This window comes from Protopterus annectens, chromosome 1.part0 (genome assembly GCF_019279795.1).
Source record: "Protopterus annectens isolate FY-2018-M chromosome 1.part0, PAN1.0, whole genome shotgun sequence".
NCBI classification, from domain to species: Eukaryota; Metazoa; Chordata; order Ceratodontiformes; family Protopteridae; genus Protopterus; species Protopterus annectens.
In genome coordinates, this window is record NC_056725.1 from 48536132 (window position 1) to 48559084 (window position 22953).

The window sequence follows — 22953 nt, forward strand, 5'->3', positions numbered from 1 at the left end:
GTACAGGACAAAAAGAAAAGGAACCTGATGCTACACCTAATCTTTAAATCAGTGGCAAATATATCATTCATACAAGAAACCCACATGTTGAAAGATGAATGGAAAGGAATACTCAACAGAAATTGGATTAAAACAATAATAGCGACTGGGGATAGTACCAACTCTAAGGGTGTAGCCATAATAACTAAGAAAACATTTCATCACACAATTACAGAGTATGATTCAGACCCAAGAGGAAGGTGGTGTTACTTTATAGCTTCAGATTTGGTGAAGGATAAACCAACATTATTCCTAAATATATATGGCCCTTGTATGCGGCAACAAGACTTTATATTAGAAATATATAACATTCTATTTAAGTTCCCTGACCATATATATATTTTAGGTAGTGATTGGAATGCAGTCATAAATCCTAACTTGGATCATACAAGTAACCCCCTCTCTCAAGACCTGCAAGCATCTATTGCTATAAATGAATTAATGATGGATTTTTGTTTGATAGACCCCATATCTTTTGATGAGGGACAAGGGGGGGAGAAATAACATATATACGTATTACTCCAAATGCCAAAACACCTGGTTAAGGATTGACTTTTTCCTAATCTCTGAAGTACTAACAAAAGGGGAGATCACGTTCCACTCAGATCCCAGGTCTTTATCTGATCACTCTAAAATCACTCTAAAAATTGGTATGGCCAAACTTAGCACTTTGAACAACCAGACTAGGAGCCAATGGACCCTAAATAATAACCTACTTACCAAATCCGAAGTAAAGCAAGAAATATCAGAAGTCTTGACTGAACTAGGTAGTAATATAGACAATACAAATATCCCATTTGATGTCCGGTGGGTTGCGTGCAAGGCCACACTAAGGGGAGTCCTCATTCAAAAGGCAGTTTACTTTAAGCGAATAAATAAGGAAAAAGAAAATAATTTGGTGGCTGAACTTAAAAAACTTTAAAATATACAACTGAATAACCAGAACCCCGATACAGAAACAATATCCACAACATACAAAGACAACTTATAGAACTATATCAACACAACTACTCTCTCCGTGAACTAAGAAACATTGCAAAATATTCAGAATGGTCACAACTCCCTTCTAGAGTATTAGCAAGAATAATCAACAATAGACAGGAATCAATTAAGACAGCACTCATTAATTATCAGGATAAGATATATAAGTCAGACGCCGAAATATTAGATGTCTTCCATCAAATATACTCAGAACTATATAATATGGATCCCCAACAACCCTCAGATGATGAAATCGAGGCCTTTCTCAAGAAACTCACTTTTCCCAAATTAACGGAAAGTCAGATGGATATTATCAATACCCCTCTCAATGAACAGGAAATAACTGACGCTATAGCAAATTTAAAACCAGGAAAGGCACCTGGTCCAGATGGCTATACTTCTGAATTTTATAAGTCATTTAACCATAAGTTGTCCCCTGTTCTCCTAAAATTATATAACTATATTAAACCAAATGGTATTGTTGACTACTATATAAATAGTTCCAAAACAATTCTCTTGCCAAAAAATAGCTTAGATAAGACCAACCCACAAAATTTTAGGCCAATATCAATAATGAATATAGATATTAAAATTATATCCCTAGTATTGGCAAGTAGACTCCAAAAAGTGTTGCCCTCCATATTATCTCCAGAGCAGGCCGGATTCATGGCAAAGAGGCAAACATGTGATAACACTTTAACCCTGGATGCTATGATGCATCTATTCAAGAATGACAAAATAGTGAGATACTGCCTAACCTTAGATGCTTCTAAAGCATTTGATAGGGTCAATTGGAACTTTTTATTTAGGGTTATGGGTAAATTTAGCATTCCTGATTCTTTTATTAACCTAATTAAAACTCTTTACAATAACTCAATCACATATAAACAAAACTCCATCAAAACCTATCAGACTAAAGAATGGAAAAAGACAGGGTTGCCCCTTATCCCCCTACCTTTTCAACCTTTATATACAACCCCTGTTTATATACATTTCCCAAGCCACATTTCACTCCATTCCCAAACTCCTGAACACCAAATTCTACTACTCGGCATTTGCAGATGATTTGAACATTTATTTTGAACGACCATACTCTGATTTAAAGAAATTAACGAATAGTATTGAAAAATTCTCAGTAGTATCCAATTACAAAACTAACATGGAAAAATCTCACATATTCCCTATTAATCCCACTTATCATAAAGAATTTCTTTTTATAGAAGCACCCTTCAAAATAGTATGCTCATTTAAATACCTAGGGATCCAATTTGAACATAACTATGCCTCCATGCTCCAGAATAACCTCAAAAAGTGTGGTTAAATATTCTGCAAGATTTACACAGATGGCAACATTTGAAACTACCTCTATTGTCCAAAGCATCAATCATCAAGATGAATGTTTTACCTAAACTTCTTTACCAACTCAACGCCTCAAACCTAATAGTTCCAAAAAAATTTCTTTCAAACAATACACAAAGAACTGGCAAAATTCATATGGTCTCCCAAACCGGTCAGAATAAATTACCAAAAATGAATATACCCTAAGGAAAAAGGTGGTCTGAACCTACCAGATCTTCATTTGTATTATCAGATCATATGTGCTAATAAGATTATTCAAATTTCTCAATATACCCACTTGAAATATGCTTGGTCTCCTCCTTGGGTAAGATTATGGCATGAGCACCTAGTCAGTAATAACTTAAACCCGGAAGCTCTGCCTTTTTTAACTGAAGCTAGCCTAAGAAACTCTAAAATAAATAACATTCTAAAACAATGAGTAAAGACTTTCCAGGATTTAATTAAGTCGCTGGACCTAGATAAAACACTTCCTCTCCTCCAACCTCTGCACCTTAATCCCAACCAACATGAGCACTATTGACCATGCTCAACCTTTCGGACTATCCCCTGATTAAAGATCTCATGATATGGGACATTTAAAAGCATGTGGGTAAGCCGATACATGAATTGAGAAAAGAACTAAAGCTGGGGTTTAAATATACTATTATACTACAGCAGATTAGGAAACTTATAGCACCAATAATCAGGAATACCCCTATCATTGAAAGAGAAAGGACTAGAGCTGGAGCTATTATAAACAGTCTAAGCAGCCAAAAAATATGATATCAAATACTTACAAAATAATTGTGGCTACTAGATATCATGACAAGATATTACTCTCTAACTATTGGGACCAAATGGTAGCCAAATTTACTCAAGACCAGAAGCTCAGGGCAATTGAGTCCACCATCAAATCAACCTCTCTTAAAAAAACTCCTATACACTCAATTAATGGTCAATAACAATTCATACTTTACTCCCAATATCTTAAACAGATTCAACCCAAATGTCTCCCCAGCATGCTCTTGTTGTTCCTTTCCATAAGCAGACCTAATACATGTACTTTGGTTTTGTAAACACACTCATAAACTTTGGTGCTCTCTTAAAGTTCACCTTGAAAACATGGGCTACCAGAAATCAAGCTTATCCTGGGAACTAGCATTACTTCATATCACTGACTTGAAAATTCCCAAACTAAACTATCATGCACTTATTACTCTATGCTTATTAGTTAAATTCTATATAACCTATAATTGGTTAGACCGCACCAAGTTATCCTGGAATGGTTTTAAGAACTTAGCAATTAAACTTTTATCCTCACACAAACTTTATTGGCAACATAAATAAACAAATATACTACCAGAAATACTGGAAACTCCTCTTTGACACCATTTTAATGGACTAGTTTATAGGTAAAAGGAATAACCTGCTTATAAGCCACAAAAGTGTATTTATAAATTCATCAGCTTAGACACTTGAGCTCCAAACTCCCGTTTCTCTTCACAAGTTAGACACCTATCTTGCAATACATCTGAATGAGTTCTTTATGGAATTGATGGGAGTGTTATGTGCGATCTTATCCACTCATAGGTTCATAGGTTCATAGGTTCATACTAGGCTATCTGCCCGAGGGCATTTATAAGCCTAGCCATAGTTTTGTGGCTTACGCCACCCCTTAGTTTGGAGAAACTAAGCCCATTATTTAGCTGTGCCTCTGTCGAGCAGTGACACTGAGGTAACCCCTGGGGTGTATCTGCGATCTCCCATCCATTGGTCAAGATTCCTCTTGAACAAGGCCAGCGACGTGCTCTGCCTCACATAAACCGGGATTTTGTTCCACAGCATAGGGAGTCTTTGGGTGATGAATCTATCCCTCCAGCACGTCCTATTAATAACCGTGTCGAGGTTTAAGTCACCCACCCTTGTGGCTCTGAGGGATCTAGATTTTTTGAGATGAAGCATATTCATCAAATCTGGGTTTGACATGGCCTTGTATGTCAGGCATAGGTCACCTCTGAGTAAGCGGTACGCAACTGAATATAACTGGAGTTCTTTCAGTCGTGCAGCATAAGACAGATTTTGAGACCCTTTATCCTTTTGGTGAGGAACTTTTGTGGCCTCTCCAGCTGCTGCAAGTGTCAGGTCAGATACATTCCGAATGGGGCATTGTACTCGATCATTGGTCTGATGAGTGATGAGTATAGGGAGACTATGACTTCCCTTGATCTAGATGTGAATCCCTTCATGATAAGGTGGGCAATGTAGAAGGTCTTCCTAACTACTTTAGCAATATGAGTGTCGAATGACAGGCTACTGTCAACCTGGGTTCCCAGGTCCCTAATAACTTCTTCTGTGTTCAGGGTATTGCCACCTATATGGTAGCTAGGGGTAACCTTATTTTTCCCGAAGGGTATGACTATGCATTTCTTGGCATTTAACTTGAGGCCATGGCTCTGGCACCAGTTATCTGTTTCTGTGAGACCCTTCTGATAGATATCTGTGTCGGATGTGTTCTCAACTACGGCGCCCAGTTTGCAGTCATCTGCGAACTTTGTCAGCCATAACCCTCCTGTGTTTGCTTGTACTTCAGAAAAGTAGATGCCAAACAAGAGTGGGCCCAGGACTGAGCCCTGTGGGACACCACTTGTGACAGGCTTTGAGTCTGACATGGCGCCAGCAACTCTGACCCTGTGGGTTCTGTCACTCAGCCAGTTTGCAACCCATCTTGTAATGTATGGGTTTACATTTAAGTTGATGAGTTTTTCAATGATACCCGAGTGGGGTATTGTATCGAAAGCCTTTGCCAGGTCTAGGTAGGCTGTATGGACTGCCTTTCCCTCGTCAATGGCCTTGGTGACTGTTTCAAAAAAGTCAACCAAGTTTAAAAGGCATGATCTGCCTTTGACAAAGCCAAACTGGGTTGGATCCAAAGTCTGCAAATTCCTATGTCTTTATTTATGAGATCCATTATGATCCTTTCCATGGCTTTGCAGATCAGGCTTGTCAAGCTAATGGGACGGTAATTTCCAGGGTCGGTGGAGGCACCGCCTTTGTGGAGTGGGACCACAGTCGCTGTGCGCCACTCCCTGGGTACGTATCCGGAGGTGAGACTAAGATTAAACAGCTGTCCTAACTGTGGGTTTAATTCCTTGTTGAGTTCATGGAGCACACAGCCGGGGACACCATCAGGTCCCATGGATGCTGTGTTCTTTGCCTTGGAGAGAGCAGTTCTCACCTGAGCGTTTGAGATGTTTGGGGGGCTACAATCATTTGGTATAGATATCTCTTCTTTAGGCGGGGAGGGTGGGGAGAAGTTTGCACTGAACCTGTCAGCCAGTATGTTGGCAATGTCTGTAGGATCAGTAATCTTCACATCATTTTGAACTAATTCTGAGCATATCTGGGAGTTTCCTCCTAGGTTTCTGACATAGCTAAAGAATGCTTTATGGTTGTCTTTAGAGTCCTTAGCTATTTTTTCTCAAAATTAGCTTTGGATGATTTTATGAGAGCTCTTAGCTTTTTACTTATAGTGATCAGCGGTGTCTTACCTTTTAAGGATTTTGCTCTATCTTGTAGTAGCTTTCTCCTTTTATTGTAGAGTTTGTTTATGGCTGGGGTCCACCAGACTGGACGCTTGCCTTTGGTACAAAGAGTCTTTGTTTTGCTTGGGATTGCCTGATCCATGCAGCCCTGCAGGTGCTGGTAGAAGGCATTTGTAAGTGATTCAGCGGTTTGAGTAATGTTAACCGCCGGCTCAGGGGCCTTACAGGAGACCACACTAGTCTTTAGAAGTGTGAAGTCGGCTTTTGAGAAGTTCTTTACTGTGGTCTTTTTCATTTCGGGTGGGGGTGGGATGAGGACCTCCAGCGAGATTAGTTTGTGATCAGATCTCACCAGTGAGGGGTATACTTCTGGCGTTGAACATTGTGCTCCCATGTTCGTGATGATGAGATCAAGTATGTCCTCTCCTCTTGTGGGGTTGGTGACTAGTTGTTCCATGGCATTTGAGTTTATGAATTCCAGGAACTTTTGGGCTAGAGTGTTTGGGCTTGAGTAGTGTTCCCAGTCTATATTAGGGTAGTTTTCTTTTTGTTGTTACATAGTTTGTAAATATGTATATATGTTACAGATGTTATGAGAATTAGATGGAGGATATGCTTATTAAGGAAGATGTTTATGTATTATTATTTTCAGTATGTACTGAAAAGTTACTGTCTGATATTCTCTGAAAATAATAAAATGCTATTTGAGAAAAAAACTTGTTATATTTCATGGCTACGTGTTGAACTGTCAGCATTCATAAAGCCAAGTGCTGAAAGAGAAAAAAACGATTGGAAAGCTGGGAGGAGGAATCTTGAATATCACTCTTCTCCTTTAAACGTGTTTTTTGCAGGGTGCAAGCCCTCAGCACCTCCCAGACTTAAATATACTGAGATCCCCGTATCTAGGAAAAAAAAGGGTTATTCTTGGAAATGGCAATCTTGGACTTAATATATGTAAGTCCATTTTTTGTTCATTCAGTCTCCATGACATTTCATGTGGTTATCCATTTTACTTTGTTCAACAGAACCCTTAGAGTGAGAACTGACCACTGGGTATATGCACTTTGCATTATAACTTCTCTTTTTAGCTTGCATGCATACATATATTTCTATTGAGTCACCAATTTATTTATGCTTTTGTTCACCACATACTTCTCCACACTATCTGCTCTGTTATCAGTTTCTGGTTTTGCATCTCTCAATGTTATTGGTCTGAATTTTTGACACTTCTAAAGACCTGCAAATTCTAGCACATTTTCCACAACCTTGCATGGCTCCAGCAGTTCCTTTCTACTAATGCTCCCTGATTAGAATTTCTGTATTATTTGCAACTTATTTTCTTTTTTGATACATGACAACTCAAAATTTCGGACTAGAATTTTTTGAATAGTGTAGTACATATATGTGAACTCATTAGTTTCTTGTACAGCATTTTTAACTATAAATGTGGCTATTTCATTTATCATTAATTTCTTTGGACTCGTCTTCCTGTCCTTCCATAGTCTCATATGTTGTTTTCTTTTGGCTCGTGTATTAGTAATATATTCAGTCATCTGTTATGTTCTATGCATATGCGTCATTATTTAACCTGTCCCGTCATCTGTTCCACTGTGGTCTAATACTCTGTGCATCACTACCTGTGACAAATATGAGCAGACTTGCACTATCGACCATTTCATTTTATTACTTACTGTTTTCTTTGTTTTTACTCAGTCTGCTTTGTATTGTCTTGACTAGTGAATGTTCTTGTAGCCATGTTAGATTTTCTTCTTTAATAGCAACAAATGGTTACTTTAATTGTCTTGCTTGAGGCTCATGTCTTATTTTTAATTTGCAGAAAAAAATTCAAGATTATTAAACATGTTAATTTCATTAAGTCAAATTGCATTTGTAGTAAGTAAAATTGTTAGCTGCCTTCCTAGTTTCCTTGACAAACTTCTCAGGGGATCTTTAAGGGTAATAAATAATTGAAGTTCACTATTTTAGGCTGGGTATTTAAAAACCATACAAGCTTAACTCATCACAATAATAAGTTTGCATGGGGGCGGGGGGTTCTACTTTAAAAGTAAAAACTGGGTATTTTAGATATTTATGACTGGAAAATAGGCATATTTAAAAGAGCATAGTTTTATTCTCAAATGAATTCCCTTTGCCTACTTGCAACAATAAAAATGAGACTATCAAAATAAATATTTTTGCTCAAATCATTAGAAAATTCCACTAAAGAACAAACTAACACATTTCAATAAGGCACAACTACATAGTGAAGGTGATGAAGTCATCATAGCACTTATTTCAATGACTTACTTTTCATTTTCCATGCTTTGTTTAAACCACTTTGAGTGATTCCATTTATTTCTATGAAAGAAGTATCATCACTACATTACTCTTTATGAAGTATCTGCTGTCTGGCCCAGGAATCAGTCTATCTGGCTGTGAACATATAGTTCTCATGTCATTTAGTGACTACACTGCTTTATAGAGCTTAAATACCAGAGGAGGAGTCCTAGATAATTTTATCATCTGATCCTCATGTTGTGCTGTTCGCCCTACACCGTAGTCCTGCTAATGGCTGCTCTTTCTCAACCTGTGCTTACAGTGTGGTATTAGTCAGGGATGCTGCACGTCCCTGTTTCTGTTCAGCCTCAGTATGAATCCACTCATCATTAAGAAGAGTAGATGTTCTAGTAAAGATGTTAGCATATGTAGATGACCTACTACTAACAATGATCCCAAAGGTAGCATATATGCCACAATCTAGTAATACTGAAAGCTTTCCAACTACAGGTAAACGATATGAAAGCAGTAGTCTTTCTACCTGACACTGCTTAGAGAAGCAATATAATAAAGTCTTAGCCATAATGAGGTCTTGGAAGAGTTGAGAATCAAGTTTATAAATACAGCCATTTGTATAAGGTGGCTACGCATATTGTCCGCATACATGTGAGTACATAAATCTAAAACAAATATAGAAAGCAGCCATTTGTACAAAGTAGCTACATATATTGTCAGCATACCTGTGAGTACATGTATGCAGATAATATGCATAATATGGGAGTACATAAACATGAACACAGAAAGCAGCCATCTGTACAAGGTGACTACGCATATTGTCTGGCTGCAGAAGATTTCCTCCTAGTAAGGAAGGGCATTGTGGCAAAATCAGTAATTGCAAAGGCCTCCCCAGTAAAAGTGTCAGCCCACAGCATTAACCACTGGTTGTCACAATCAGCTGCAAGCAGTGGACAGAGAAGGGTCCAAGGTCAAGAGAGACCAAGCTGAAGATCTGGAAGTCAACTAGAAAGAAAGCACAACGGTTCAAAGAATTACTCAGGATTCTAGCACCTCAAGAAGAAGTGGAAATAGGTCGAGTTGAAGAAGAATGTCAGTGCCTCAAAACAGCTTGTGTAAGGGCCACAGAAAAGATATGCAGTCGAGCCAGATATGGAATTAAGGTACATAAGAAAAGCTGGTAGTGGAAAGCAGAAGTCCAGGAAGTCATCAAAAGAAAGAAGGAATGCAGGAAAAAGTGGGATATAGAAAAGACAGACCAGGCTAGTAAGAAATACTGGTTGGCTATCAAACAGGCTAAGAAAGGAGTTGCAATAGCAAAGAACAAGGCATTAGAGGCACTCTACTAACTTCTGGAAAGTGACTTAGTGAATGGCACAAAGAAACTCTATCAGACAGAAGACATGAAAGAAAAAGCAGATATTCAGACCCCCTTCACAAGGGATGCCAGCAACAACCTCCTGAACAGGCTAAAGGACATCAAAAGCTGATGGAAACACTGCTTCCAGCAGCTTCTGATGAAGAAAAGCACACAGAAGCTATGCTGCCCCAGACAAAGCCTACGGTGAGGAAAGAGAAGGAGAATGAAGTCAGGGAAAGCAGCAGGCTCAGAAAAGGTCACAGTAGAGATGATCAAGATGTTGGGTGAGATAGGGGAGAAAAGGCTCCTGATGGTACTTATAGCAGTGTGGAGAGAAAGATGTATGCGAGAAGACTGGAGAATAAGCATACTAGTGCCAGTGTTCAAGAGCAAACGGGACATTCACAACTGTGGGCAGTATAGAACTATCACACTCCTGCCACACTGCATGAAAGTTTTGGAGAGGGTGATTGATACATGAATATGCAGAGTAGTAGAAAGTAAGATGGAAGATGAGCAGTTTGGATTCAGATCAGGATGCAGAGAAACTGCCCCAATGTTTTCAGTGAGAAAAATACTGGAGAAAAAGTTTGAAATGAGGAAACAGTCTAACTGGACATTCCTAGTCATGGAGAAAGCATATGATAAGGTCCCAAGAAAGCTGATTTGAGCAGTCCTGTGGTGGTTCAAAGTCCCAGAAATATTGGACCCAATGACTCAATACAGACAGTATTTGGTCTTACAGAGGGGGTTCCCAGTGGGAGTGGGTGTGCATCAGGTCTCATCCCTGAGCCCACTGCTGTTCATACTGGTGATGGACTTCATTAGCAAACAGGTCGGAGAGGACAGATCAACAAATTTGGTGTATGCAGACATTGTGGCTTTACAGGCAGATGCTGAGCAAGAACATCAGCAAAGGTAGGGGAATGGAATTCAAAACTAAAGGCACATGGGATAAACCTGAGTATAGATAAGACAATTGTAATGGCAGCGAATGGGAAGAAGCTGAAAATTGAGATAAAAGGGAAATAGTGAAACAGAGTAACAGGTTGAAGTATCTGGGAGGAGTGACTGAGGAGAAGGGAAATCTGAATGAGGAGATAAAAAGTAGAATCAGAGGGGGTGCAGCCAACTGGCAAAGAGTGTCAAGGGTACTGTATGACAGAAGAATGCTGAAGAAGCTAAAAAAGTAAAGTGTACAAAACAATGGTGTGACCAATACTACTGTATGGTACAGAAACATGGGCAGTAAAGGCAGAGAAGCTTGGGAAGACAGAGGTGATGGACATGAAGTGCCTGAGATGAGTGGTAGGATGTGCAAAGTGGACAGAGAAAGAAATGAGGATATAATTGCGGAAAAAGTCAAAGACAATAGATTATAATGGTTTGGGCAGATCTGCAGGAAAGCAGAAGACAATCTGATGAAGAAGATTTGAGACAGGCAGGAAGAAGGAAAGAGGAAATGAGAGCATCCAGCAAACAGGTGGATGGATTGTGAGAGGAAACCTGAGAGAGTTAGACACGAGTGTCAAAGAAGGTAGGAGAGTAGCATGGAACAGGGAGAGATGGCAACAAGTGACACAAGAACCTGACATCATGTAGAAAATGGGAAAAAGGAGGGTGATGATGATCATGTTGGTATATTTGTTTGATAAAGCTACCACATACAGTGAGAATCAATGAAGTTTATGCTTGTGTCACATTCCATTAAAACCATGCAAGAAAGAATGTGGAAGAAAACAATTGGTTTGTCAGTAATGACAATTTTCACAAAACTCTATTTTGTTTCTTTATAAGAGACTATATTCCAGTTTTACATGATTCTGCAACAGAAATCAAGAGCAAATCATTATAGCTGAAGAAAGTATATAGCTACCTTTCTAGAAATATCACCAGCCTCCTGTTAATCATAGTTTCAGCTTTCTTATTGAAATTGATAACTGATGTTCAACATGGTACCTGTATGGCAAAGTTTAGTGCAAATCAGAATATCTGAGCTATGGATCCAGAGGAACAAAGCTTCTCCTGTGTGCCTAGTTGTGTAATTTGCTATAATCATCACTGCAGGGTAACAGGGAGGGGATGGAAAAGCTTGTCCAGCTCTCCTAAGGGATGGAAGGAAGATGGTCAGGTACCTGTGTTGATGATGCTCTGATTAATTCTACTGCCACTGCTTTTGCAAGAAGAAATCTAATCAATGCAGGTATAGATCAAGGAAAGACATGGGGGAAAAATCCTGAGCAAAGCAGGGGTGGCTGAAGGAAAGCAACTGGGATAACTACATTTTGTACAAACTCACTAGGTATTTTGCAGAAATGTTTGCCTTTTGTTTACAGAAGAAAACTGAGGAATACAGTTAGCTTAAATGAATGACGTAGTCTTTAGTTGTCTGGTTTGCAACATTTGTTGCATACTCACTACAGACTCTTCTACCGCAGAAATACAATAGAAGGATTGGTACTGTAAACTAGTCTCCATTGATTGATAGTGCAGAAAGGCAGAGGCTCTGGGAGTGATATAGATAACAGAGACGGAAGATTTCTTGGGAACAAGACTGAATGGATGCAGTCAAACTGCAACAGGTCTAAATTATATCGTCGCCCGCTTAGGTTGTCGAAAGCCTAAACATTGACAACTTAAAATTGTGAATGGCAGTTTCCACACAGGGAAACAAGTCGTTTGGCCGTTATGGGGATTTTGCCCTGTTTACAATGTAGAGCGATCTTGGAGTTGGTATATTTAGTTTGGGGGGTGTGGGGGGCAAAGCCCCCCACTTGATTTCTGTTTACATTTTTTTTTTTTTTTTACTTTGGCCAATGGCATTGTTTCCCTGTGTGGAAACTGCCATTTGTGATTTTAAGTTGTCGAAGTTTAGGCATTCGACAACCTAAGTGGTCCACGATGTAATATAGACCCACTGCAACAAAGATAGATAATGCCATGTCGGCTGCCCAGGTGACTTGGGTTTGAGCAGCAGGTGCTGGTGATCGGGGAGCTATCTAAAAGACATGAGCATTAGTGGCCAAGGTTGGCTTGCCCACTGTGGTGTGTGTGTGTGTGTGTGTGTGTTTTGTTGCGGGGGATGCAATGAGATACTGGTACTGCTGCTGAGTTCCACATGTTGGGTGATGTGCAGACTCAGTGGCAGCAGTTTTCCATCAGGACAGCATGCTGGTCATACCATGACCTGTGTACTGCTGTAGCTGGACTGGGTGAGTGGACACATACTATGGCTTTTTGTGTGCTACCCAACCACAAACAGAGGGGAGACAGGGCAAAAACTTTTACCAATGAGGACAACGGTATTTCAGCTGCTGGGCTTTAAATACACTATAGCCAAATAACTAATAGGGAAGAGGAATGTAAGTCAGCAACTGGGGAGGACCGATAATCAAAGCAGAAAATTACCATAACATTTGAACATCCTATGTTTTCTTCTAGGAATACTCATTAATGATACAGTTGGTATGGAAAATGTAGAGTTCTGTAGTTGAACAACTGTTAGCCATTGTTGACTTAGAAACACAAGGAGCATTAGTATGACATACAATTAACTGGATTCTTATGTTTTTACAGCTCATCCACGCTATTACTGAACGGCAGCTATAAATACAATGATGGAGGACTTCAGTCTGTTAAGGATACGTCATCTTCAGATCCCATAACTCTCCTTGACAGGCTCTCAGTAACTCAAAACATCTGGCTGCAGCTGGGTCTCCCCTTTGAAAAGGCTAAAGAGATCCTTGAAGAAGAATTGATGGGTGTAAGTAAACCCTTTATTTTTTTCAGCCCTGTTCAACAGTTGTCATTGCTCATGACAGAAGAATATAACACTACTACTGCTTGATAAAAATGAACACAAAATCATGTCATTGCACACTATCTGTTTTACAGGGAGGCCACTGTGATATCAATATTTTAATATTCATTTGAGATATTAGTCACCCATATTGTACGCATAGTGACCAAATGCCATAGTCAGACACTTTCCCTGGAATTCAGAAATATTTTCCATGTCCTGGTGGAAGCACAAAGGATGAGGGTGATTCAAAGACATATTGAGTGAGAACAGGGAAGCCAGAGAAATGCTGCAGCATGCATAGCATGAATGGTGGTACACTGAGATGGCAATGAGCAATATTTAAATGAAGGCTTCCATATATACAGTTAAGGGTAAACAATATGGTGAAGTGATTCTGATATGCACTGATGCCATGCCTAGAGGTGCTAGCTCCAGAGTTAATGACCACAGTAAAATGCTGGAGTTAAGGAGTCAAATATCAAAAGTATTCATGAGGTAGCCTCATCACTAGTAAACCTGTATATGCAACAGGCTGTACTCTGTCGTAAGTCACAGTGTTGCATGAGGTTACCTTTGGTAGTACTGTGTTATCCATCTGCATTTTATGTCAGCCACTGTACTGAAATTGTTGACTGCCATAGTGCAGGAGCTGGTCAAGATGTGTTGACTCAGAGGCAGGCCTATAGGATACATGGCTTTATGAATGCTGTCTACAGGGACTGTTCAGTGAACAGCAGTGAAATGGTAACAAGGGCCCTACCTGGGAAACAGAAGGTGGTAAACCAACCATAAAGAGTTCCATTCTATAAACTGTCAGGTGGTCTGTAATGCACAGGGCATAATATATGATGTGCCTGCAACCATCTAGGTAGTACTCAAGACTCCTACAAGGCAGATTTGTGACTTAAATCAATGGTTCTGCAGGGTGATTTTACCCATGCATGCTAATTGGTGTTACAAGTTATGCCTTGGGGCCATGGTTAATAGCAGCTATGAGAAATCTCCAGACTATGGCAGAGATTGTCTACAACTACTTCCTGTCACAAACCCAGGTCACTGTCGAAGTGTGTTTCCATGCTGAAGGCCATCTTCCACTGTCCGGATGTATATGAGGTTGCCCTGTGGTATGATACTGCTTCATGTAGTAAGATTTTCTCAGTCTGCATTATATTACACTATATCACTGCATGGAAGCAGTTGCAGCAAGGTGGACACAGTCATAAGGAAGAAGTCCTGCAACCTGCAGTGCATTAGGAGCCTGTGGAGAAGCCAGCTGTAGTTATGGACTATGCCGGGTGAACGTGGATGTGTGGTATGTAGTGGCAGTGGCTAATAAAGCTGTGGATAGCTCATAACTATGGGCCAGAATAAATCATTATACAGCAAAGAAAAAGTGATGCATGCAAACCTTCTACCTGGCTGTGTTGTTAGCTGCAAAGACTGCCCACACTGTACATCACACATGGGCTACTCAAGTAACATAGTACAGAGTGCAGGGTACAGTTATCATCAGAGGCACAGGTGGGAAAAGCCAAAGTATCAAGAGTTATCAGCAGAAAATGTGTGTGTATGTGTTAGTACCTGTGAATATTTTTATTTTATTTAACATTTGATGTAATGGGATCCTATCTCGCCTACATTCATGACAGATGGGTTCGGAGCCGATCCATCGGCTCTGACTCGGCAACTTATATACTAGCACGAAGTCTCTCATTGGCTGGGCTATACCCTATCCCAGGATGCACTACACCTGCTTCCCCTGATCTCGTTTGCCGCTTTACAAGCTGGACGTGGTCTCGACTTGGCTGGAGCTAAGTGTTTATCTTTACCTTTATTGGTCTTTGACCTTGGGGTTTTTGTGTCAGATATTAACCAAACAGCTGTTTTAACAGCTTCTTTATTCTATTTGTGAGAGTTTGAGTGCTGAGTGTCGTCTAGTACTTGTTCTTTTTTTTGTCGGGCAAGGCCCGTTTTAGTTAGAGGGCCCTTGCCCTATCCCTGTGTATTTTTAGTTAAAAGGCTTTATTTTTCTTTTAATTTAATTCCCTAGTGGTTCTTTGTGCTTTCGGGCCAAGCCCGTTTAAATTAGAGGGCTTTGGCCTTGGTATTTTTGTCAGTTGTTTGTGAGGTAAATTTCTAAGTGCTTGCGCCAGTGAGCCTCGCGCTTTTCAGTTGGCGCTATTTGTCTTTATAGTGCTTAATTTTTGTGGTGAATTCTATTTCTTAGTACCTGTACTATGTCTAAAGAACAGAAGTCAGGGTTTAAAAAATGCACTCGGTGCAGTTATAAAATGTCCATAACAGACAGCCATTCAATTTGTGTTTATTGTTTGGGGCCGAAACATTTACAAGAGACTTGCAGCGTATGTCATGCCTTTTCTGCTAGAGTTCTTCAAGAACGTAAGAACAAGCTTATTTTGAAAGGGCTTATTAAACCCTCTTTTGAGGAAGCTTTGAATCCTCCTGTTGCTTCCAAAAAGAAAAGATCGTCGGCTCCGACAAGTCCGTCGGAGCCGACTTCTAAAAAGAAAAAGTTGTCCTCTTCTTCCTCGGCTCCACTGACTTCGGGGCCGAGTGTTGAAGAGTCTGCCTCGATACCTCCTACTTCGGCTCCATTGTCTTCGGAGCCGCAAGTGGGAGTATCGAGAGGTGAATCACCTCTACCGGCTCCAATGGCTTCGGAGCCGGTGGAAGTGTGCAGCTCAGACTCTTCCCCCTCGGCTCCGAAGAAGGCTTCTTCGGCGCCGATGGTGGTCCACGAGTTGGTGAAGTCGGCGCCGACAGTACTGGAGCCGTACCGGAGCCGGTCCCCTTCGCCCTCGGAGCCGAGAGGAAAGTCTTCTCGAGTGTCTACCTCCTCTAAATCCTCGAGACTATCAGATTTGGACCTGGATAGGGTTTTACAGAGGCTCTTCCAGTCTCCAGTATTTGCTAAAATGGTCTCGGCTCCAGCACAGTTTGCTTCGGAGCCGATCCCCCCCCCCCGACACTTTTGATTCCTCCTCCAACCTCCTCTGAGTTGTTGGAGCCGGTGGTGGTGGAGCAAGGTGGAGCCATACGGTCGGAGCAGAGACCCCTATCAGGCCTTTCGGCTCCGACCATGCTTCCTACCCTGTCCTCCGGTTCAGGGTTTGGTACTGCGACCTCTACAGCCGGGCCTGAAGGGAATACTTTGGGACTAGGTGCTTCGGTGCCTAGTCTTCCTCTCGGAGCATCGGCTGCTGGAATTCCCAGTGCCATCGTGGCCTCTAGACCAGTGACTTCCTTGGATTCTGGAGGTCCGGCCTTTGAGGCCATGAGGAGCGCGCTGGCCATGCCCTTGCCGGTTCAACTAGACTCTACCTCACCGTCCCTAGATTTGGAGACTGGTGCCTCTGTTGCGTTGCAGCCCCCCGGCAGCGGGGCCCCAGGGCCTGAGGATACCCCAATCGGGGGTTCCCTTCTTCCGGGTGGTCCGTCCAAAACTGCTTCGGACGAACCCCCATGGAAGAAATTGTGTAAGAGGAAACACTTAGACTACCAAGATGAGTCTATTACATCGGATACTGACCTCGATGATGCTGAAGGGTCCCCCAAATCATCTTCGGATGATATCTCCTTCTCAGATATCTTGGAGATTCTGAGACAGAGAGGTGACTGGCAAGCCAAAACCCCTTCAACTGAGGAGTCAGTCTTCCTCAAGGCCTTTGGGGCTCAGCCCTCCGCCTCCTGGGTGTCTCTGCCCTTCGATGAACTCCTTGATTTGATTTCTCGAAGGGTGTGGGAACACCCTGATTCTGTGGAACCGGTGCCTGCGAGGCCCAATAAATTCTTGTCAGCTCCCCCACAGAAAGAATTTCTCACAAAGGGTGTACCGGTAGATGCTTTGGTGGTGGCTTCTGCCACACAGCAGGACGTGGCAGAGGCTTCGACGTCTATTCATCCTCCTAATAAGGATTCTAGGAGTATGGATAGGTACGGGAAGCGTACCCTGTCCTCAGCGGCCTTTTCCTTACGGTCGTTGAATTATTTATGTCATTTTACAAGGCTCCAAAGGGATCTTCTCAAAGAGCTAAATGACTCCCTTGTTGGTAATCTACCTGAAGCGCTGGCCTCGACTGTTGGCGCACAGATGACTACTCTTTGTTCTATTGTTAACTCGTCCATGAGGCTCATCTCGTATGCGGCCGAAGGGGCGAGTAGAGCAGCGGGAACAGGCGTTGCCCTTAGGAGACAAGCCTGGTTACGCTTGTGTTCGTTTACGGAGGCCTTCAAGTCTTCCTTCACGCCCCTTTGATGGGTCATCTTTGTTTGGACCCAAGGTGAAGGACACGCTAACTCGGTGCGAGCAGGAGGGCAAGACTTTGACTGCCGTTGGGGCCCGTTATTCCGCTCCTTCCAGGCCTTATCCCAAGGCTGGGAGAGGAGGGAAAATGTGGTTTAAAAAATCCCAAAAGTCTTTCTCTACTCCACCCAGTGATTCCCCCTCCAGAGGCAGGGGGGGGGGGGATTTTGGAAGACGCCACCCCAGAGGTGGCATAGGCCCCCGTAACTCTGGAGACAGCGATTCCTTTCGTGGTTCTTCATACAACCAGTGTTCCTGAGTGGTTGCCCAACTGTGCAACTCCGGAGCCAGTCGGGGGTCGCTTTGCGGCGCATCCACAAGCTTGGGAATCCATTACAAGCGATCAGTGGGTGCTTCGCATTATTACCGGAGGATATGTCATCCCTTTCAGCAAACCCCGCCTTTCTTTAAGGGAAATCCCGGACGTGCCACCCAGTCAGCGGGATCAGGCAGCATTAGAAATTTCAAAGCTGCTAGAAAAAAGAGCCATCCAGCCTGTCCCCACCGACCAGATCGGATCAGGAACTTACTCAAAATTATTTTTGGTGCCAAAAAAGACAGGGGACTTCAGGCCCATTTTGGACCTCAGTGCATTGAATCTTTTCGTCAAGAAGTCCAAATTCCGAATGGTCACTCTTCAATCTATTCTTCCTTTGCTGGAAAAAGATGCATGGATGTGCTCAGTAGATCTCCAGGACGCTTACTATCATATTCCCATAGCTCAAGAGTCCAGGAGACATTTACGCTTCCGCCTCGGGGCCAGTCATTTCCAATTCCGAGCACTGCCCTTTGGTCTCACCACAGCCCCCAGGGTGTTCACCAAGTGTCTGGCAGTGGTAACTGCTCACCTGAGAAGTCAGGGATTCCAGGTGTTTCCTTATCTAGACGACTGGCTCCTTACAGCCGCCTCCGAGCATCTACTTCTCCAAGCGCTCAGTGCCACGTTCACCTTGGGCCATTTCTTGGGGATCACATTCAATTTGCAAAAATCTGTACTACAGCCTTCTCAGCGTATTACTTTCATAGGCGCAGACTTAGACACAGAAAGAATGCGCGCCTTTTTACCGGCAGCAAGAATTCAGATCTTACAAGATCAAGTCAAATCCTGCCTTCATTTACAAAGAGCCCCGGCCCATCGGATCCTACAACTGTTGGGCTCGATGGCGTCGACTATACTCCTAGTTCCCTTGGCCAGACTTCACATGCGAATTCTACAATGGCTACTGTCGGTTCAATGGTCTTATCAGGAACTGCCCTTGAACCACTTAATTATAATTACGGAAAGTTGCCGTCGAGATCTGCGTTGGTGGCTCCTACAGTCGAATCTCGACCAAGGGCGATCCTTTGTTCCTCAACGTCCCCTTGCCACTGTGACCACGGACGCCTCCCAGGTAGGGTGGGGGGGTCATTACCTGGACAGGTCGGTCCAAGGCACATGGCAGATCCAGGAAACACATTTGCATATCAATGTCCTGGAGATGAGAGCGGTACTATTGGTACTCCAAGCTCTCCATCACGCTCTCCGCAGGGCCCAATTGCGATCCTATCCGACAACATGTCGGTAGTATGGTACATAAACAAGCAAGGGGGTACCAGGTCTTACCCACTATGCAGAGAAGCCATGAGACTTTGGCACTGGGCGGTAGCTACCAACCGCTTTCTAATGGCAACGCACATACCGGGGAAGTCCAATGTGATTGCGGACAGATTAAGCAGGACCATTCTCTTGCCCCACGAGTGGTCCCTCAATCAGAGTATAGCTGCGAAAATCTTCGACAGATGGGGTCTTCCTTGCTGTGACCTGTTTGCCAGCCCCCACAATGCGAAATGCAGAGAGTTCTTCACACTGTTCCCATCCAAGGGACAGATTCCCAGGGACGCTCTGACTTACGCTTGGCCCCCCGGTCTTCTCTACGCCTTCCCTCCGTTCCCCCTCCTACCGAGGGTGATACAGAAGGCCATTTACATGGAGAGCGAGATGATTCTGATTGCCCCGCACTGGCCTCGTCAAATTTGGTTCCCTTTCCTACAGAGGCATGCGATAGAAGGTCCATGGTTTCTGGAGCCGTTGCCAGACCTGTTGACTCATCAGTCAGGACGGCTTCATCCGTCTCTCAGGTCCCTGAAGTTGGCAGCATGGTTACTCCACTTCCATCCTTAGTCCGAGACAATGCTCTCTCGCCGGATGTGGTCCACATTCTGTCTTCTTCTCATAAACCTTCCACCATCAAACTTTATTCCAGTAAATGGAAAAGGTTTGCCTTCTGGGCTCAAGAACGGGGTATAGACCCTCTCACTGCTCCAGTATCGGAGGTTCTGAATTTTCTGGCCTTCCTGTTTCAGTCAGGCTCTTCAGTTTCTACCATTAAGGTTCAGCTAGCGGCAATCTCTAATTTTCATGCTTCATTTGAACCTTCATTGATGTCTCACAAACTTTGTAAGGCGTTCCTTAAAGGGGCTTGGCTCCTTAGGCCTCCTTTATCTCATCCTGTTCCTCCTTGGGATTTGAATATGGTTCTTGCTGCCCTAACTGCCCATCCTTTTGAACCAGCGGCTACTACTGATTTAAAATTTCTGTCTTGGAAAACGGCCTTTTTAGTAGCCATAACATCTGCTAGGCGAGTTTCAGAACTTCAAGCTCTTTGTTCTGATCCTCCCTATTTGATTTTTCACAAACATAGAGTTTCATTGAAATTGAACCCTGCATTTATTCCAAAGGTGGCCTCTTCTTTCTGTTTGCAACAAACCATAGAACTCCCTGTGTTTTTCCCAGAATTCTCTAGTAACGCAGAATATACATTGCATCAATTGGACGTACATAGACAGTTACGTTTTTATTTGAATAGAACCGCTCAAACGCGAAAATCAAATCAATTGTTCATTTCCTTTGCAGCGAACAAATTGGGTCAACCAGTATCAAAAGCCTCCATATCAAAATGGATTAAAGATTGTATCACTTTTGTGTATTCACAGGCCAATAAAGACCTTCCCTTTCCAGTCAAGGCTCATTCTACCAGGGCAATGGCTACTTTGGTAGCTTTTCACTCCAAGTTATCCATTGATGATATTTGTGCTGCGGCAACCTGGACTTCTCCGCACACTTTTATTTCTCATTACAAATTGGATGTGGTTTCTCGAGGCAGAGCTTCCTTTGGTTCCACGGTTCTCAGGAGTGTGTTCCAATGAGCCACCCGGGATGTAGGTGCTAGGGACGCTGTCCCATCTGTCATGAATGTAGGCGAGATAGGATCCCATTACATCTTTTAGTTATGTACTTACCATAACTTTGGATGTATGGGATCCATCTCGCCTACATTCATAAGTACCCACCCTCCTTCCCCCTGCCATTTGGATTTAGAGGAGCTGTAGTCACTTTTTCTTGGCGTTCTTTCTTGAAGAACTTTAGTTGGTTATAGTGACTTATAGTGTCTCTGTGTTTACATGGGAGTATGAAAGCGAACAAACAAGATCTGGGGAAGCAGGTGTAGTGCATCCTGGGATAGGGTATAGCCCAGCCAATGAGAGACTTCGTGCTAGTATATAAGTTGCCGAGTCGGAGCCGATGGATCGGCTCCGAACCCATCTGTCATGAATGTAGGCGAGATGGATCCCATACATCCAAAGTTATGGTAAGTACATAACTAAAAGTTTACTGGGAAATTCCAACTTGGAACAAAGCCAATTTTCAGAGGAAGCCCAGGGAGAAATGCTCTAGATGCATGTCTTTGAAATGTGAGAGGAAACTGGAGCACCGGGAGGAAACCCACATGAACACAGGGAGGACATGCAGACGCTGCACAGAAGGCACCCTAGTCTAGAATCGAACCAGAAAACCTCTTTCTGTGTGGCGACAACCCAACCACTGCACCACTGCACCATCCAAAACTTGGCATTGTGGGTGTCAGACCTGGGATGGTTGGTAGATGAGTGGTGTGGTTAGGATGCACTGGGCAGGGACGGTGCACTGTCTCCATTGTTGTATATACATGTAGAGCTGAGCCTTGTGGGGGTGTGTATATGCATGCGAGCATGCACTGGGACAAAGCCTCTGCAAATATTGCAGTGCTGTTCAGAGATCATACAGATAGGTACAGGGCACCAACTGCAAATGTATTTGCAGATCACTCCTGTTCCCATTCATGGGACTGCCTTCTTCTGTGACGATCACACAGCCACTATCCAGACCAGGCTGAGAGAAAAGAGTGGTTTGTGAATGTTAATAGTGACCTCTACCATAAATCAAGCACCCCATGCTAATGGGTATCCAAAGCAAATACTGTACTTTCCTCCATACTGGATTGTGTAGTGGAACACTCAATGTGCCAAATGAGACCTCTTCTTCCTTCTGCAATGACCTTCACCAACAAAGATGGAGGTGGGCTGACCAAAAGAAGTACATCTACCATCTCTCAAAATATTTTGTTCAAGACTCTGAGAGGTGTGAGCTACAAGCTTTTCATCAAAATGGAAGAAAAAAGAAGCTTTTGTTTAAATTCTGCTTAAATATTGATATAATTATTGCACTTGACCTGTGCGTTGATACTTTTTTGTATTTCTCTGCTTTATGTCCATTTATCTGTTTGCATTTTTTTCTTTGACCTGTGACATTAGTCTTGTAACTTCATTTGTAGATGTGTGAAGATTATGTATTACTGCAAGATTTTAGCACTGTTTATACATTATACTGCACTTCTCTTTCCATAACCAGAATTACATGTAAATGGTAGCTTTTTTTTTTTTATTTTGAACCCAGTCTGGACAATCCTGTAGCTTCTTTCACGACTGTGGCAGGACTGTGATCTACTGCTGGATTTGAGCCTCATTTAGTCATTTATTACAGTGTTAACGATAAATTTCTGCATGGTTTGGTATTTTTGCGGTACTGACAGTATTATGTAGTCTGCTCAAGGCTTTGCACATCATTACTTTTTATAGCTGTATATACCTCCTTAACGTTGCATTCCAGTAATCTGGTGCCTTAATCTCTGGTGGGTTTATAATAGTGAGTTTGTGCTTCAGTACTTTTTATAGCTGTATATACCTTATTAAAGTTGTATTATAGCGCTTTTCTGTTTACCCTTCGACTGTTTCTCCCCTGTTCCTTCAGTCTGCTCCATTCCACTGAGACATTAAGCTAAACGTTTCTGAAATTCTAACCCTAGGACTAAAGCTCCGGTTTTGATGTGGTTTTAAAAGGTTGTATCTCTAACTTCTACCCCTTATGGTAATCTGACTTTCAAAGTCCCTCCTCCCCTCTTTAATTGTTATCGTCTGT

General features: G+C 42.4%; 1 protein-coding gene across 1 annotated transcript in view; it reads left to right on the forward strand.

The window, feature by feature from the left end:
* The window catches only part of LOC122810865 (ras and Rab interactor 3-like), a 1223645-nt gene that overhangs the window by 414409 nt on the left and 786283 nt on the right, over nucleotides 1-22953 (forward strand). The window contains exon 3 of the mRNA XM_044082437.1: nucleotides 13129-13315. Coding sequence (XP_043938372.1) covers nucleotides 13129-13315 — 187 coding nt within the window. The remainder of the gene's footprint in view (nucleotides 1-13128; nucleotides 13316-22953) is intronic.